General features: G+C 46.6%; 1 protein-coding gene across 1 annotated transcript in view; it reads left to right on the plus strand.

The window, feature by feature from the left end:
- DHRSX (dehydrogenase/reductase X-linked) overlaps positions 1-19403 on the plus strand; it is a 271705-nt gene that overhangs the window by 102858 nt on the left and 149444 nt on the right. The window contains exon 3 of the mRNA XM_026449577.1: positions 3003-3071. Coding sequence (XP_026305362.1) covers positions 3003-3071 — 69 coding nt within the window. The remainder of the gene's footprint in view (positions 1-3002; positions 3072-19403) is intronic.

Consider the following 19403-nt stretch of genomic DNA (forward strand, 5'->3'; position numbering starts at 1 on the left):
GCACCTGCCACCATGTTCGGCTTTTTTTTTTTTTTTTTTGAGACAGAGTTGGGCTCTGTCACCCAGGCTGGAGTGCAGTGGCCTGATCTGAGTTCACGGCAACCTCTGCTTCCCGGGTCCTGGTTCAAGCGATTCTCCTGCTTCAGCCTCCAGAGTACCTGGGATTACAGGCGCCTGCCACCATGTCCGGCTTTTGTTTTTTTTTGGTTTTTTTTTTTTTTGAGACAGAGTTGGGCCCTGTCACCCAGACTGGAGTGCAGTGGCCTGATCTCAGTTCACGGCCACCTCTGCTTCCCGGGTCCTGGTTCAAGCGATTCTCCTGCCTCAGCCTCCCTAGTAGCTGGGATTACAGGCACGCACCACCATGCCCAGCTAATTTTTATATTTTTAGTAGAGACGGGGTTTCACTATGTTGGCCAGGCTGGTCTTCATCTCCTGACCTCGTGATCTGCTCGCCTTGGCTTCCCAAATCCCAAAGTGCTGGGATTACAGGTGTGAGCCACCGTGCCTGGCTGCATCCTTTGATCTTGCGATGACTGATACAGCAGAGCAGCCCAGCAGTGGATGACTACTTAGATTTTAAAAGTTCATGAGATTTCATAAATCAGCTCATGAATGTACAAGGCCCCAGTGTAAAGGTTACCTTGGCTTTGAATTTTTTTATCCTTTCTTGTTTTGTTTTGTGTTTGATGCATAGGACATTTATATATGTAATATAGCTTTCAGGCTATTTCTTCCTCTCCCTCCCCTCAAAACCCACCTCCCTGAAATGCCTGCCACCTCCTCAGCGCCAAAAGACTCTGAAAGCAAATATATGATGACAGTATATCATGTTCTATTTCTTTAAGGAAGTCAAAGGTGCACATTACCTTGGCAGCTTCAGTCTTCTGATGTTTGAAACTTTGAATTCCTTCAAGGAAGTGACAATTTAGATATTCCTTTTCCTCTGCCCCGAAGGATGCGCTTCGCGCTATTTATCTTAGCCGTCTCCCGCTGGAGCCAAACACATTGCCAACTTCATTCGTTTCACTGCCTCTCCTCTCTTAGATATTTTTTAACTCCTTGCTGAAAACACTTTCCATTGTTTTTTGAAAAGTGCATTCTGATCGTTAATTTGGGAGCCCGTGGCCTTCACCCAGAAGAAAGAATACCGAATACAATGGTAGGATATCAAACCGCATGGTGTCTTACTGGTGTTGGAGTGTGTAAATTCAATACACTATGTTTACTCAGCATGCAGGAATGCCAGAGACAGGGATTGTTTGGTCATGTGTTTTCACGCAGAGCCAGGGATGGTGCTGTACTTCAGAATACCTCAGTGGCTCAGGCTGGGCGCAGGTAGGATGGAGATACACTGGTCCCACCCCCTTGGTACCTGCTCCTTGCAGATCCAGTGTTTGAAGCTGGTGTCCTGACCCTCCCTTCCAGCTCTCTTGGCACCCAGGAGGTTCTTATTCAAGCCTGTGCACTTCACCTGCTAGCTCTCATCTCCCTTCTCTCAACGCTTCTTCCATGACCCTCTCTGAAAGGGAGTTTTGGGCTTTGCTCACCTTGGAAAGCAGTTAATACCACATGTTGCCAACAGGTTAATGAAGGATGAGGCTGAAGGTGGAAGAATTTGCCAAGCTCCATTCTCCTCAAGAGCTGCCCCTTCAGAAACACCTTAAAATCCAACCTCCCTGGTCAAAGACATTTGAAAAAATGATTCTGAAAAGATCAAACTACAGTCTCCTGTTTAACACGCATTCACTTCCTAAGACAATAAAGAAACCAGGCCAGGTGCAGTGGCTCACGCCTGTCATCCCAGCACTGTGGAGGCCGAGGCGGGTGGATCACCTGAGGTCAGGAGTTCAAGACCAGCCTAGCCAGCATGGTGAAACCCCGTCTGTACTAAGAATACAAAAATTAGCTGGGTGTGGTAGCAGGTGCCTGTAATCTCATCTACTCGGGAGGCTGAGGCAGGAGAATCGCTTGAATCGGGGAGGTGGAGGTTGTGGTGAGCTGAGATCGCACCACTGCACTCCAGCCTGGGCAACAGAGCAAGACTCTGTCTCCAAAATAATAATTAATAATAATAATAAAAAACACCTAATTAATGTTCTTTCACTCCAGATTTCCTAGTCTTTATTTTAGCTGTAACATGCCTTGTAGGCAAAACACCGCTTTCCATCCTTCTAAAGGCATGTTCCTGAAACCTCACTTGAAGAGTTTTACAGAGCTGCAGAGAGAGGAATAAGAAATCCTGAGCATGCAGCCAACTAACACGGGAACAGAAAACCAAACACCGCATCTTCTCCCTCATCAGTGGGAGTTGAACAATGAGAACACATGGACACAGGGAGGGGGACATCACACACTGGGGCCTGTCGGGGGGTTGGAGCGAGGGGTAGGGCAGGGATAGCATTAGGAGAAATACCTAATGTAGATGACTGGTTGATGGGTGCAGCAAACCACCATGGCACGTGTATGCCTATGGAACAAACCTGCAGTTTCCGCACATGTATCCCAGAACTTCGAGTAGAATTAACAAAGAGAAAAAGAAAGAAATGGTGAGCACGCCGTAGGAACCGCGGTCTGCGATCACGTGCATTGCGCAGTCTGTCAGTGCACACTGGGATGTTCCTAGCGTAAAAGCTCCTTCGAAAATTCCATTTCCATCCTGACATTTTAATGCACATTTTTATGCTTATGCTATTCTCAGCTCTCACGTGCAAATTACGCCAGCAGGTGCCCCAAATCCCTGTCATTATTGAAAAGTAGAATGTCAAATGCATTCGTACTTTTCTGCCGATGCAGGCTAAAGAAAATGGCTCTTAAATGCATAGCTTTATTCTGCCAAAATGACTATCAAGTTAAACGCTAGCAAAAAGGGCCGTCCATCAAAGGCACATTTCAAATTTATGTTATACTTCTCTTAAAAACATCTTTTTTTTTTTTTTGCAGTTAATAGTTTCTGGATGATTATCCAAGTCACTGTATCTTTTTTCTTTTTATCCTTTTAGCTGGAAATAATGACAGCAAAGCCAAACAAGTTGTAAGCAAAATAAAAGAAGAAACCTTGAACGACAAAGGTACCGAGAGATACTCCAATGGCTTTTTTTCCCCCCTTGGGACAGGTCGTTTGCGTGGTTCATGGCTGAGCTTCAGTCAAGTGCCAAGTGGCATTTGGGAGAGATGTCTCTGCTTTTTGCAGTCTTCTTTTGGGGATTTCTGGTCCCATCGTAGAGCAGAAAATGGTGAAGACAAGGCGAAGATAGCGTCGCTCAGCTCCGACACCTGCTGGGAAAGGCGTGCGGATGTGCTGGTAGCTTGCACTCTTAGTCAAACGTGGGTTCTCCGGGGATCAGGAGCCATTGTCCTTTCTTCTTGACCTCCAGGGCACATGCCAGGAGGTGCCTCTGCTGGTCGGGAGTTCTTGACTTAAGATAAATTAGGCCAGGCGTGGTGGCTCATGCCTGTCATCCCAGCACTTTGGGAGGCCAAGGCAGGCAGATCACCTGAGGTCAGGAGTTCGAGACCAGCCTGGCCAACATGGTGAAACCCCATCTCTACTAAAAATACAAAAATTCGCCAGGCCTGGTGGCGGGCACCTGTCATCCCAACTACTCGGGAGGCTGAGGCAGGAGAATCGCTTGAACCCAGGACTGCCTGGGAGACAGAGCAAGACTCCGTCTCAAAGAAAGAAAGAAAGAAAAAGAGATAACTCAAACAGGAATGTGCTTGCCCTTAAGATTTTCGACCAGGTGCTAGACCAAATTCTGGTGTGCTCTTTCTGCCTGTTCACACTGAGCAAGGTGTGCACACAACTTTCTAATATCCTTCCAGATTCTCAATGCTCTGTCCTTAACTTTAATTATTTTACTTTTCATTTGTATACATGTAGGCAGTGCAAGTACAGTCTTTGTTACATGGAGGAATGGCGTAGTGGGGAGGTCTGGGCTTTTAGCATAGCTAACCCCTGAATCACGTACATTGTACCTGAGAGGCAATTCTTCATCCCTTGCTCCTCTTCCACCTCCCACCCTTCTGACTCTTCAGTGTCTGTTATTCCACTGTCTGTCCATGTAGACACATTATTTAGCTCCCACTTATAAGGAAAAATGTAGGAGGTCGGTCAGGGTGGTGGGAAAAATTGTAGAAAGATGTAAACCTTCTTGGAAGCCCGGAACGTTTTACAAACACTTCAGAATAAGATTTGGCTGAAGGCAGCCAGATTCTCTTATCCGGTGCCTGAAAGCTTAGGTTAGGTAACAAGGGGAATGTAAAGAAACTGATCTAGATAAGTTAGTTTACTTACACATCAGAACCTGGCCTTTAATCATCCACGCACGGAACTACTCTGTCCCTCTCTCCAGGTTAGGGGGACGACTCTATGAATTGCCCACGAATGTGTTGACTCAAGGCCTCTGTCATTAAATCTATACTAAATAAAGGCCCGCAGTGCCAGCTTGTCAAAGCCATGGCTGCTGATTCTTTTTTTTTGAGACGGAGTCTCGCTCTCTTGCCCAGGCTGGACTGCAGTGGCGCCATCTCGGCTCACTGCAAGCTCCACCTCCCGGGTTCATGCCATTCTCCTGCCTCAGCCTCCTGAGTAGCTGGAACTACAGGCACCCGCCCAGCTAATTTTTTATATGTTTAGTAGAGACGGGGTTTCACCGTGTTAGCCAGGATGGTCTCAATCTCCTGACCTCGTGATCTGCCCGCCTTGGCCTCCCAAAGTGCTGGGATTACAGGTGTGAGACACCCCGCACCCAGCAGTTGCTGACTCTTTCCAACACCCTCCTCCGTGTCTGTGAGCGGCCCCATCCCCTAGCCCAATCTTTCACTGGACACCTGTGTCTGAGTGCATTTGTTCATCCATCGTTCAGCCAAAGTCTGTGCGTCGGACCCAGGAAGTTGGACTCGACATAAGAACAATGGGATTTGACTTTCGGTTTCTGAGTGATTTCCCTTAGGGTAATGGCCTCCAGTTCCATCCATGTTGCTGCAGGAGACAGGAGTTCCTCCTTTTTCATGGCTGCATAGTATTCCATCGGGCATATATATATGTTTTCTTTATCCTTTCGTGTGTTGTTGGACACCCAAGTTGTTTCCATATCTTGGCTCCCGTGAATAGTGCTGCAATGCACGTGTGAATGCAGGCGTTTCTTTGATACACCGATTTCATTTGCTTTCAGTCTGTGCCTAGTAGTGGGATTGCTGAATGACGTGGTGCTTTTATCTTTAATGATTTGAGGAACTTCTGTACTGTTTTTCATAGTGGCTGTACTAATTCATGTTCCCACCAATGGCGTAAGAGGGCCCCCTTTTCTCTACGCCCTCCCCAACACTTGTAATCAATGATAGAAGTCATCATTCTGGCAGGCGCGGTGGCTCGCACCTGTCGTCCCAGCACTTTGGGAGGCCGAGGCGGGCGGATCACCTGAGGTCAGGAGTTGGAGACCAGCCTGGCCAACATGGTGAAACCCTATCTCAACTAAAAATACAAAAATAAGCCAGGCGTGGTGGCGGGGGCCTGTAACCCCAGCTACTCAGGAGACTGAGGCAGGAGAATCGCTTGCACCCAGGAGGCGGAGGTTGCGGTGAGCTGAGATCACACCACTGCAGTCCAGCCTGGGCGACAGAGCGAGACTCTGTCTCAAAGAGAAAAAAAAAAAAAACAACATAAAAAAACAGAAACAAAAACACCCTTCTGACAATACATTTTTAGCTGGTGTGCGATGATAGCTCATGGTGGTTTTGATTTGCATTTCCCTGATGGTTAGTGATGTTGAGTACCTTTTCTTTGTTTATTTTTTTGTTTGTTTGTTTTTGAGACGGAGTCTCACCCTGTCACCTAGGCTGGAGTGCAGTGGCGTGATCTCAGCTCATGGCAAACTCTGGCTCCTGGATTCAAGCGATTCTTCTGCCTCAGCCTCCTGAGTAGCTGAGATTACAGGCGTGCGCCACCACACCCGGCTAATTTTTGTATTTTTAATAGAGACGGGGTTTCACCATGTTGACCAGGCTGGTCTCGAACTCCTGACCTCAGGTGATCCGCGTGCCTCAGCCTCCCAAAGTGCTGGAATGACAGGCGTGAGCCACCAGGCCTGGCTGAGTACGTTTTCCTAAAAGCACCTTTTCATATACCTGTTGGCCATCCAAATGCTAAGTGCTTTTCTCAGTCGCGTTTATGTGTGGTACCTTATGTTTTTTTAAAAAATGCATATCCCTTCCTTGGCTGTTTGAATTTGAGATGGTGTTTTGAGAATTTCTCCAAGCAGGGGCTGGGTGTCATTTGATTCCTTGTTTCTTTGTTTGTTTTTTTGACACAGGCTGTCACTCTGTCCCCCAGGCTGGAGTACAGTGGTGTTATCTTGGCTCACTGCAACCTCCGCCTCCCAGGCCCAAGTGATTCTCCTGCCTCAGCCTCCCCAGTAGCTGGGAATACAGGCATGCAGCACCACACCCAGCTAATTTCTGTAGAATCAGGGTTTCGCCTCGTTGCACAGGTTCATCTTGAACTTCTGGGCTCAGGCGGTGCATTCACCTCGGCCTCCCAAAGTGCTGGGATTACAGGCGTGAGCCACTGTGCCTGGCCTGTTTTGATGATGATGATGATGATGGTGATGATGATGATGATTAGAGACGTAGTCTCACTCTATTGTGCAGGCTGGAATGCAGTGACGTGATCTCGGCTCACTGCAGCCTCTGCAGCCCGGGTTCAAGCGATTGTCCTGCCTCAGCCTCCCGAGTAGCTGGGATGACAGGTGCCCGCCACCACGCCTGGCTAATTTTTGTATTTTTAGTAGAGATGGGGTTTCACCACCTTGGCCAAGCTGGTCTGGAACTCCTGACCTCATGATCCACTCGCCTCAGCCTCCCGAAGTGCTGGGATGACCGGCGTGAGCCACCGCGCCCGGCCTTGATTCTTTTGAAAAGCGGTGAGAGTGAAATGAACAGTACACAGAGCTGAGCCAGATCACTGCCTGTGCTCGTATCTCCTTTCTCCCCTAAGCTGTGGTGAAACACCTTGTTCCCTCTGCCAAGGACCGGGGAGTGTTGAAATTTCATAGCCAGCGTGGCAGGATCTGTTTGATTTTCAGGAACACACGCGTAGGGGCTCCCCCGAGCCAGAGCCAAGCCCAGTGTGCAACACCACAAACTGGCAGCAGCCTGGCCAGGTCTTTTCTCCTCATTAGGATGTGCCTTGGGGCGAAAGGATTGGTTTCTGTGTAGTGGGATAATTAAGGCATTAGAGAGACCGAGGGGTTGAGGAGGAATTACTTAATTATTTGGGTGTACCCACCCAGTCGGATTAACATTTAAAGGACTGAGTGTTTTGAACAAAGAGTTTGGATGTTTTTTAAGTATTTTGTGGGGCGGGGGGAGATCTGTGTAGGAGGAAGTGTATTATAGAAGTGAGACACAAAGACGCTTATTTAATTGAGACATGTATCCTGTTATTTTTTATTTTTTAAGGAATAATATGTTTTATGATTTCAGATTATTTGCCTAGTGCCTTTGTAGCTGTACCGCTGGAGAAACAGAGTTCTTACAATGCTTGGGAAAGGGAGAGAGAAGGCTTATTTAGCCACAGAAAAGCGGGCAGTTCATTTTTAAAGGACTTCAGCCCTTTCTCTTCCTCACGGAGAACTGGGTTTTCTCACATCCAGCTGAGTTTTTGCTTAGGTATTTTTAAATTTTTGTCAATTCCTGCTTCCTCTGTGGCAGTGGATCCTACTCCCCGCCACCTGGGTCCTTCCTCATGGGCAGCAGCTTTTCAAAGAAGTGGCATTTTCCAACACAGTGAATCCCAGAGTGCCTTCTCCGGACCTGTAACATCAGCATTTCCGGGGAGCAGACAAGAAATGCAAGTTCCCAGGGCCCCCCCGTGAATCGGGGCCTCTGGGGGTGGGGGTGGGGCCCTGGAATCTGCATTCTGATGAGGCCGTTAAAAGATTCCCAGGTGCCTTCAAGTGGTAGATTTGCTGCCATGCTAAAGGCATTCAGCCATCAATCTGCAGCCCAAGGAGAAGTTTCTGGAAACGGACAAGTGAGGCATTGTTTCCTCATGACTTTTTGCTTTTAATCTGAACGGCTAAAAAACTATATAAAGAATAGTTTCCAAAAATGCACGTATGTGATCCGCCTAACCAAAATGACAGCCGAGAAGCAATGATTCATAATCACCAACTTAATTTTATTCGATTCTGAAAATGTTTCAGATTTAGGGAACACAAATTTTGACCCATCATTTTTTTTTTTTGAGACAGAGTTTCACTCTTGTCACCCAGGCTGGAGTGCACTGGCATGATCTCGGCTCACGGCCACCTCCGCCTCCCAGGTTCAAGCGATTCTCCTGCCTCAGCCTCCCAAGTAGCCGGGATGACAGACACCCACCACGACGCCCGGCTAATTTTTGGTATTTTTAGTAGAGATGGGGTTTCACCGTGTTAGCCAGGCTTGTCTCAAACTCTTGACCTCAGATAATCCACCCACCTCGGCCTCCCAAATTGCTGGGATGACAGGCATGAGCCACTGCGTCCGACCGCAGTAACACGTTGTTGCTGTTTTCTTGGAAAAGTTTGTGTAGAATATTCGATCATCCGTCCTTTAAAATGCAATGTTTTGTGGACAAGTAGCATGACTGACACATGATTTGTTCACACCATTAACACTTTTTAGTTTATTTTTGGCATATCAATACCGATGGCCTTTAATTCAATCGTATAGAAAAGAAGAAAAGAATAGTTTGGGCTCTCTGTGGCTGTTTAAAAGGTTTACCATCTTGTAAGACGGTGGGAAGATGTGGTGTGCAGTGGAGATGGTTAATGGGCACAAAAATATACTTAGATAGAATGAGTAAGATCTTGTATTTGATGGCACAAAAGGGTGACTCCAGTCAACAATACTTCATGGTCCATTTAAGAATAACTAAAAGTGGCCGGACGTGGTGGCTCACCCCTGAATCCCAGCCCTTTGGGAGGCCGGGGCAGGTGGATCACTTGAGGTCAGGAGTTCGAGACCAGCCTGGCCAACATGGGGAAACCCCGTCTCTACTAAAAACACAAAAATTAGCTGGGTGTGGTGGTGCACACCTGTAGTCCCAGCTACTTGGGAGGCTGAGGCAGGAAAATCGCTTGAACCTGGAAGGCGGAGGTTGCCGTGAGCTGAGATTGTGCCACTGCACTCCAGCCTGGGCAACAGAGCAAGACTCTGTCTCCAAAAAACAAACAAACAAACAGAATGAATTAGCGTTCTTTCACCCCGAATTTCCTAGTCTTTATTTTATCTGTAACATCCCTTGTAGGCAGGAGCATCTCTTAGAACCTGAGAGGCGGAGGTTGCTGTGAGCTGAGATCATGCCACTGCACTCCAGCCTGGACTGCAGAGACTCCGTCCCCCCCAAAAAATAAAATAAAATAAAATAAAAAATAACTAAAGGTATAATTGGAATGTTTGCGACACAAACAAGTGACGAATGCTCGAGGGGATGGATACCCCATTTGATGTGAGTATTACACATTTCATACCTGTATCAAAATACCTCAATATCCCATCAATCTATACACCTACTATGTACCCAGGCAATTTTTTTTTTTTTTTTAAGAAAAAAGTTTAAAATCTGAACAGGTTTGGACATCCATCAGTGGTGGCCCTGGCATGTCCACTGCTGGGGGACTGTCCACTCCTGGGTAGAGGATGCTGAGGCCCAGCTGGGAGGGGCCATTTCGGCTGTGGCCGTTGAGCCTTTATCTCGACTGAGTCTGTCTCCAGGCTCAGGAGCCTCAGAGCCGTGGTCCAGCCATATGGCAGGGTCTGCCGTCTGCCTGTGATTGGGATCTGCTGCCCACAACATCTTATGGACGACCACAGCTCCTACAGGCATCCACCTCCCTGCTCAGCCGGACCCGGGCACACCTCCACCAAACCCGTGCGAACCTTGCTCTAAATTGTGCTTCTCTCTGGACCAGCCTGCACCTGCTGGAACTCTGATTCTTGTCCCCACAACCCCCCGTTGTCTAGCGAGGGACAGAGGGAGCTGAATGTGCTGTTTCATTCTTGCTCTGCTGGGATACCTGCATTGGGTAACCGCGGTTGAGCCATGTGGATTGATTTTTAAGCAAGTAAGCACACGTCCTGACTCCAGGAGCACAGGTTGCTGTGGGGTGTCAGGCACGCAATGATTTCGACATGCTGGGCGCCTCTCTAGCCTGCTTTCCCCTCCTGCCTTGCCTGCTCTCAGTTCTCTCTCCCGAGTTCTTGAGTTAATACTCTGGCCTGCGTACTTGGTTGTGCTTTCTGGCTTTGAAGTCATGCTCCGCTGAGATCCCACGCTGGGCAGGGCATGGGAAGCCACGTCCCCACAGAAGGCCGGCTGATTGAGCTCTCGAATTATAAATGCGTGATTGTTTTCGGGAATCTGGGCGAGATGGCTCATTTCCCAAGCTATAGGGGTTTTCCAGGGAAGGGTTTTAACTCCTTGTCATCATTAGCCATGGTGCCCACACCTCTGTGGCTCCTGGGTCATTATCTGCTGATGAAAGCTGTCTTACTTAGAACAAATAGTCTCATTCACTTACCGAAACTCCTCCAAATAGAAATAAATCAAACCGCAGCAACCCAATGAAAGCAAACACAGAAAGGCACAGCCGTGTTCAAATGAACTCAGATGGGGAGAGAGGTTTGGTACAGGCCATGGTGGAATCCTCCTAGTCCTAAATCCGAAGAGAGATCAGAGTACACACGTGCTGTGTGTTCTCTTCGGACGGTGCACGGCGTCCTCACTTTCTATAACGATTGTGTAACTTTAATCACAAACAGCATCTTCTGATGCATTTAGCTTCCCAGCCAGACGTGATGGCTCACGCCTGTAGTCCCAGCACTTTGGGAGGCCTAGGCGGGCAGATAGCTTGAGGTCAGGAGTTCAGTACCAGCCTCGCCAACATGGTGAAACCCCATGTCTACTAAAAATACAAAAATTAGCCAGGTGTGGTGGCGGGTGCCTGTAATTCCAGCTACTCAGGAAGCTGAGGCAGGAGAATGGCTTGAACCCGGGAGACGGAGGTTTACGGTGAGCCGAGATCGTGCCACTGCACTCCAGCCTGGGCGACAGAGCGAAACTTTATCTAAAAAAAAAAAAAAAGCTTCCCAAATATTCTTCTACCAGTACCTTGTGCTGTCTTCCTCGGAAAGAGGGACTAGCTGTTTGCTTCCTGTGCTTCTACCCAGTTATTAGGTCAAGTTTGTTTTCAGCAAAAGAAATCATGGGTCAATGCCTTCTGTGATTGATGGGTGTCAAGAAGGTAAATTGTGCACGCTGCCTTGGGAGGCACTTCTACCTTGGAAACAGATCTTTGTGAACCGTTATTTTGGCCTATCCAATGACCTATAAAATACTCGAATTGATCATGAAAACAGAAGACTGTGAAATCAGGATGAAACTTGATAACAGATAATCAACGTAATTTAGTAGCTTGAAAACACGAGGGTCAGTGAAGCGTAGCATGAATGCTTGTGGTCAGTCAGCTCTTTGTGACCTGTTCCACGTGCAAGAGAAGAGTGTTGTTGTTTTGGAAATAGCCGCCCTCCTCATCGCCTGTGCCAGCTAAAGTCAGAGCTTTGTGAGGGCAGAGATGGAGTCTATCTTCTGAGTCTCTGCTCCAGTGCCTGAAACACAGTGGCTCCCAAGACAGTCTACCTTGGTGCCTGTTTTATAGGCTCACCTGTGACACATGACTAAGACGTGTGTTATTTATGATGACATTTAAGAGTCTCTGTGTAGGCGTCTACTGGTCTTCATCATCAAACAGAGCGAGAACTCCAGGTCGGGAGGCAGACATATCTTGGGGCCAGAAGACGCCTAGAATTCTTCTTCTACCTGTAGACTTTCGGATGGGATAGAAGGGTTCTTAAAGAACTTGAACAACTTGGAAAAATGACGATGTGAGTGTTGATGGCACAGAATTCTCCCCACACCCCTGGGTATGCATTTTTAATGTGCAGAATTCTTGAGACACAATTTTACAGCCTAGAGTCCTGGAGGCATAATATGTCTGTGCAGAAGTTGAAATCATAGCACTTGATGTGAGTGTGTTAACCAACGATTAGTTATGTTTATCCCCAAGAGAAGTTTTAACCAGATTGTGGATGTGTATTCTGGTTCAGCATATATTAAAAATTACCTTCGTGTTTTTTGTTTTGTTTGTTTTGTTTTTTTTTTTTTTTTTGGAGACAAAGTCTTGCTCTGTCACCCAGCTTGGAGTGCAGTGGTGTGATCAGAACTCACTGCAGCCTCAAACTCCTGGGCACAAGCTATCTGCCCACCTCAGCCTCCAGGGTAGCTGGGACTACTAGCATGCACCACTGCACATGGCTAATTTTGTTTTTTAAATTTTTTGTAGAGACGGGGTCTCGTTACGTTGCCCTGGCTGGTCTCAAACTCCTGGCCTCAAGTGATCCTCCCACCTTACAAAGTGCTGGGATTACAGGTTAAGACACCGAGCTCAACCCTATGTATTTTCTGTTTGTTTGTTTGGTTTGTTTGTTTTGAGACGGAGGCTTGCTCTGTTGCCCAGGCTGGAGTTCAGTGACGTGATCTCGGCTCACTGCAACCTCCGACTCCCAGGTTCAAGCCATTCTCCTGCCTCAGCCTCCCATGGAGCTGGGACTACAGGCGTGCACCATCACACCCCAGCTGATTTTTTGTATTTTTAGTAGAGACGGGGTTTCACCGTGTTAACCAGGATGGTCTTAATCTCCTGACTTTGTGATCTGCCTTGGCCTCCCAAAGTGCTGGGATTACAGGCATGAGCTAACATGCTCGGCCTGTGTTTTTTTTTTTTTTTTTTAAACAGAAAATGACCCTTATTGACTATTTTCTTTTTCATAGTGAGTCCTTTTGTTTCCTTCATGTTTTGAGTAGTGTCCTGAGTTAGGCTGTAGACAGGCATATGTGTAGATAGACAGATAGACTCATGTGTCCCTGTTGGTAATTTTTCTTTGAAGTCATTGTATGTGTTCTCATGCATGGCCGTAGATGTCCCACACTCTCTGAAAGTTTAATTTGTCCTTGCAGGTCTCACTGTGTCCCTTCTATTCAGGGCTCTTCGTTTCTCAGGGTGGTAAGGCTTAATTTTAACCTTCCAAATCACTATAGCCAAGGTGGGTGGATCACAAGGTCAGGACATTGAGACCATCCTGGCTAACACGGTGAAACCCCGTCTCTACTAAAAATACAAAAAATTAGCTGGGCGAGGTGGCGGGCACCTGTAGTCCCAGGTGCTCGGGAGGCTGAGGCAGGAGAACGGCGTGAACCTGGGAAGCGGAGCTTGCAGTGAGCTGAGATTGCGCCACTGCACTCCAGCCTGGGCGACAGAGCGAGACTCTGTCTCAAAATAACTAACTAACTAACTAAATAAATAAAAATACAAAAATTAGCCAGGCATGGTGGCGCATGCCTGTAATCCCAGCTACTCAAGAGGCTGAGGCAGGAGAATTGCTTGAACCTGGGAGGCGGAGTTTGCAGTGAGCTGAGATCGCACCACTGCACTCCAGCCTAGGTGATATAGCAAGAGTCCATCTCAAAAAAAAAAAAAAAAAAAAAAAGGAATATGCATTTAAGGTTTCTTTGCATCTTTTCGTGGCTCGATAGAGCCCAGTGTCTATTTTCACTAAGGAGCAAAACTGCCTTTCTATGGGCCTTTAAATACGTAAGAATAAGCACGATGCATTGTCATTCACAGCCTCTTCGGGTTTCGGTCTCCAACTCCCGGCCTCAGGCGATCCTCCTACTTCAGCCTCCCAAAGTGCTGGGATGACAGGCACGGTGAGCCACCGTGCCCAGCTGTTTTTTGAAAACTCACAGTCTCCTATTTCCCTAATATTTAGGGTTAGGGTTAGAGTTAGGTAGAGGTTAGACAGGTGCTCTGACTGGAGTGTTTACCAAGTCTTGGGGCCCACCTCTGGCGGAATCATCGTCTGCAGTTGGAAGCAAGGCTGTTTCTGAGATGAGTAATACTGACATATTTTGCTTTTGGATGCACGATTGCCCCGATCCATTCTGAGATACTTCTGCAGCACCACGAGATCCTTCATCCCTGCTCCTGCTCACCTACAAGGGTCTGCAAGCGAGCCCCCTTCTGCAACTCATCTCTTTGTGCAGTCCTCCTCCAGACCCTGAATATATCAGCCTGTTGGCATATGTATCTATGTGTGTGTGTGTGTGCGCGTGTGCTCTGAGGATATTGGCACTTTTTAATCTTCTTCCATTAGACGACAAGGCTGAGGGCTTCCACTTGCCGCTGACTTGCCGGCACACCTGGGGCATGTTTAATAAGTGATTGTGTATGATCTGCTTTGCAAATGCTCCACTTCACATTTTTCAATCCCGCCCATAACGAGGACTGGGGTTGTTTTACAAGTTAATTACCCGAAAGATTATCGAGTGGGTTTAGAGGCACGAATTGTACGCGCTATTTAACAGATAAGAAATAATGAGTGTTGTTAAAATGGGAAAAAAAAATGGCTCTGTCAGCGGAGGGAGTTATCTGTACCCTGCCTGGCTGTGTTACTGTTTTTTTTTTTTTTTTTTTGTCTGTGAGTGAGAACTGAGGTAGAGAAGCAAGGCTCTTCTCCCACCAGAGCACAGGCGGCACGTGTGACAATAACTATTCACAGTTCCTTTCCCACCATGTCTCAAGAGGGGCGAATGCCAGGGTCGGGTGCGGTGGCTCATGCCTGGAATCCCAGCACTTTGGGAGGCTGAGGCAGGAAGATTGCTTGAGGCTAGGAGTTCGACAGCAGCCAGGGTGGCGTGGCGAGACTCCGTCTCTACAAAATATTAACAAATCAGCCTGGCTTGGTGGAGTGCACTGTGGTCCCAGCTACTCGGGAGGCAGAGGCAGGAGGATCGCTTGAGCCCAGGAATTCGAGACCAGCCTGGGCAACATAGCAAGACCTTGTCTCTACAACTAAATTAAAAAGTTATCCAGGTGAGCTGGCACGTGCCTGGAGTCCCAGCTACCCAGGAGGCTGAGGCGGGAGGATGGTTTGAGCGTGGAGGTCAAGGCTGCGGTGAACCGTGATCGCGACCCTGAACTTTAGCTTGGACGACAGAGCAAGACCCTTTTCTCTCAATAAAGATGGAATAATAATAAAAAGAAGCTGAATTTCAGCTGTTTTCCGCTGTTCTCTTTATTCCTTCAAATGCCTCTGTATTCTGCAGTATCCTTTAAAATATTAAGAGCAATTTCAGCTGCTCAGGAGGCTGAGACAGGAGAATCGCTTGAACCCGGGAGGCGGAGTTTGCGGTGAGCCGAGAGCGTGCGACCGCACTCCAGCCTGGGCGACAGAGCGAGACTCTGTCTCAAAATATATATATATATATATAAAGTGCAATTAATGAAGGCATGAATGATGGCTAGGGGGAATACGTGGGGTCCTTTGCTCTTTTTCTCATAAACTGTAGCTCCAAACGCTTCCAAACAGGAAATATTCTCTGTACAGCATGCACGGGAGCTTATTTAGTGTTGTTTTGTTTGGAAATGGAAGGTTCACTGTCTGCAGAATGCAACCAAAATATTCTGAAGATTTGTATCACTCTTAAGTTCTTGCGCTAGTAAGAAATGAAAAAGCAAATGATGACCGAGCTAAGAAATAAAGTAAAATCAGGAAGCAAGAATATGAAAATAATGACATTGTGCAGAAATAAATACAAAAGGAAAGCAGTGAAGAACCAAAAAAACCCCATCAATAATAGTTTTCTTAAGAACAATGAAAGAATGATAGTCCACCAGTTACTAATCCTTCATTCCACATGCAGAAGCATGAACAGATTAGCATGAATTGGAACAAGAAAGAGGAAATAACATGTAATAAAAATATGATTTAAACTTTCACAAAAAAAGTAATTTATTCTTAACTGCCAACTAACATATTTGATTACCTCCGCCTGGACAAGGGATGAAAGGATGTCTTATTGCAAAAAATTAGAATTTTGCTAAATTAATGCAAACGGAATTACAGATCCCAAATAAAATAACATGCTGAAACTTCAACCGTCAGAAGTTCCCACCAAATATTCCTCATGAATTATCGAATATCTGGCCGGGTGCAGGGGCCCATGCCTGTCATTCCAGCATTTTGGGAGGCCAAGTTGGGCGGATCACCTGAGGTCCGGAGTTCGAGACCAGCCTGGCCAACATGGTAAAACCCCGTCTCTACTAAAAATACAAAAATTAGCTGGGCGTGGTGGCACAGGCCTGTCATCCCAGCTACTCGGGAGGCTGAGGCAGGAGATTCGCTTGAACCTGGGAGGTGGAGGTTGCAGTGAGCTGAGATCGCGCCACTGCACTCCAGCCTGGGGACAGAGCAAAACTGTATCTCTCTGTCTCTCTCTTTCTGTCTGTCTCCCTTACACACACACTAAATAAATAAATAAATGAAAGCATGATTGATTATCTATATATGTTTTCCCAACCATCAAGGACAATCTAGACCAAGAGTCTGGAAACTGTTAACCCTGGAACACATCTGACCCTTGACTTGTTTTTCTCATTAAAGTTTTCTTGAAACACAGCCATATACATTGATTTACTCATTGCCTGTGACTGGTTTTGCCCTAGGTACACAGGTTTGAAGAGTTCCAACAGAGACCCTGTGGCCCACAAATTCTGAGATGTGTAGTATTGGGCCATTTATCCAAAAATGTACTGGCTGTACTCTTCAAAGTGACCAGAGCCACCAACCTGTGTCTGAGTTAAATACCGTTTTATTCCCAAATGAACGCTTTTCAAAGAAGCATCCTTGGCTGGTTCTACTTATCAACCTAAATAAAGAAAATCTAGCTTAATTTTATCCTCTGAATAGACTTCTGGGTTTAAAAAAAAAAAAAGTTCCCCTGACTCAGTTACATCTCATCCACATGTAGACCAAAGGATACTTCTCAGTGGGTAACAGGGAAGCATTTGGGATAATTCAACATCCATTAATTAGTAAACCTCTAAAGGAATTAATCTCATAGCAGCAGCTGCAGTGCAGGAGATGCTCTACACCCAAATCACACATTGAATGGACGACATATGGATTTTCCCTCTTGAGGCTGATTGATTGGTTCTGGCTGCCAGCACCCTGAGATAAGAATGATCCTGCAGCAAGGGATAGTCATCAATTAGTGATGCCTGCTGTGGCTGTGGAATTAGAATTATGGTCTGTGTGCTACATTCTTTCCATTCTTGGTGGTTCTCTCGTAAACCACGATAAAGCATACATCTTTTAAAGCAACCATGACCATCACCAGCCACCACCACAACCCTCTGGCTGATTCATGGATGAATTTCCAAATTCAAATGTGAATTTCCAGTGTCACATTTGTGTTCATTTCCCTAGATGATGATGATGGTGATGGTGATGAAGGCACTTGGGCGCTTAGCAAATGTGTGTGTGTGTGTGTGTATATATATACACATATATATACATACACATACACACACACACACACACATATATATTTGAGATGGAGTCTTGCTCTTTCGCCAGACTGGAGTGCAGTGGCACAATCTCGGCTCACTACAACCTCCGCCTTCCAGGCTCAAGCGATTCTCCTGCCTCAGCCTCGCAAGTACTCGGGACTACCGGTGTGCAGCAAATGTATATTTTAAAAATACAACCAAATAAGCTTGCTTCTTGCCTGTGTGGAATTTATATTCCGGCTGGAGTGAAGAATTAATCAAATCATCATCCACTTATCTGAGTGAGCAAAATTATGATCAACACTCTTAAAAAGTGTCCTTTAAGCAGCTGTCTTGAAAGATTCCATTTCATCATCTCCCATGAGGTTTCACCCTCTGGGTCTGCGTTCTCCAAGACCCACCCTCCTGTGTGCGTTCCTCTTGACTGTTTCTTTTATGCTGCCTTTCCTCAGCCTTTCCCCCTAGCATCTCCCACTATACACCTTTCCCTGGCCCTTGCAACCACGTCCATGTTCTCCAAAACTCCACCCTGCTAGTTCTCACTGAGATATCTGTCTCCAAACTCCTGCCTCCTAGACCTCTCTGCTTCCGCAGCAAGTCCAGAAACGTAGTTGACATTTTCCTCCTCTCTGTGTAGGTCAGTGGTGCCACCATCCTCTTAGCTGCCTAGAGTAGATCCTAGAGTGCCTGAGATGATCTTCTCCACCTTGGCATTCCTCTCCCTGGTGGTAACTGAGAGCTTTGTAGACCACCTACATGCTTATCAAAAACATTCCTTCATTTTCTGTATCACCTCCTACAGCAGGTCACACCTGTCCCTTACCTGCTTCATAACACTGCTTCCTGGCTAGTCTCTCGGCTTCCAGGTTTCCCTCCCTGGATTGTCTACACTGCAGTCAGAGAGATCCTGCCTAGTCATACTATTGTCTTACCTGCTTAAACTCATATGGGCAGAATGCCTTTCATGCCTCCACCTCTTTGCTGTAACTTTGCACACACGGTGCCTCGTTCTTGAGCGTTCTTCCCCTCCTCTGCCTCCTGACCATCCAAGTCCCTTTCATGCTAGTCTTCTCAGCTTTTATAGCATGCTGTAAAGCAGTTGTCCTGAAGCCAGGTGCCTACAACTCCTTGCTCCCTTTGGGAGTCCCTTTTATCACCAACCTCACACATTGTACCATTGGTTGTTTAACTGTGTCACTGATTTCCCCAGCCTCACCATGGTCCATGGAACATCACAGGGATATAAAAAGTACTGGCCAAAACAATAAAATACTGGAAAACATTTTGTGCATTGTGGGATCTCAATGAATGACAGCTGCCACGATGATGATGTTGATGATAATGGTGGTTCTGATGGTGATGATGGTTGTGATGATGGTGGTATTGATGATGGCAGTGATGATGACAGTGGTAATGGTGATGATGGTGATAATTATGGTAATGGTGATGTAATGACAGTGATGATGGTGATGCTGACGATGATGATGGTGATAATGACGATGATGATGATGATCATGATGATGGTGATGATGATGATGGTGATGATGATGGTGATAGTGATGATGGTTACGGTGATAACGATGATGGTGATGGTCATGATGATAATGGTGGTGGTGATGGAAATAATGATGGTGATGATGATGGTGGTGATGCTGCTGCTGCTGCTGATGGTGTTGATGGTGATGGTGATGATGATGATGATAGTGGTGATGATGGTGATGGTGGTGGTGATAGAAATAATGATGCTGGTGATCTGCTGCTGCTGCTGATGATGGTGATGGTGGTGATGATGGTGGTGATAGAAATGATAATGATGGTGATGATGATTATAGTGATGATAATGGTGATGGTGGTGATGATGATGATGGTGGTGGTGATAGAAATGATAATGATGTTGGTGGTGGTGATGCTGCTGCTGATGGTGATGATGGTGATGGTGGTGATGATGGT

The sequence above is a fragment of the Piliocolobus tephrosceles genome, chromosome Y (genome assembly GCF_002776525.5).
Source record: "Piliocolobus tephrosceles isolate RC106 chromosome Y, ASM277652v3, whole genome shotgun sequence".
Classification (NCBI taxonomy): Eukaryota; Metazoa; Chordata; class Mammalia; order Primates; family Cercopithecidae; genus Piliocolobus; species Piliocolobus tephrosceles.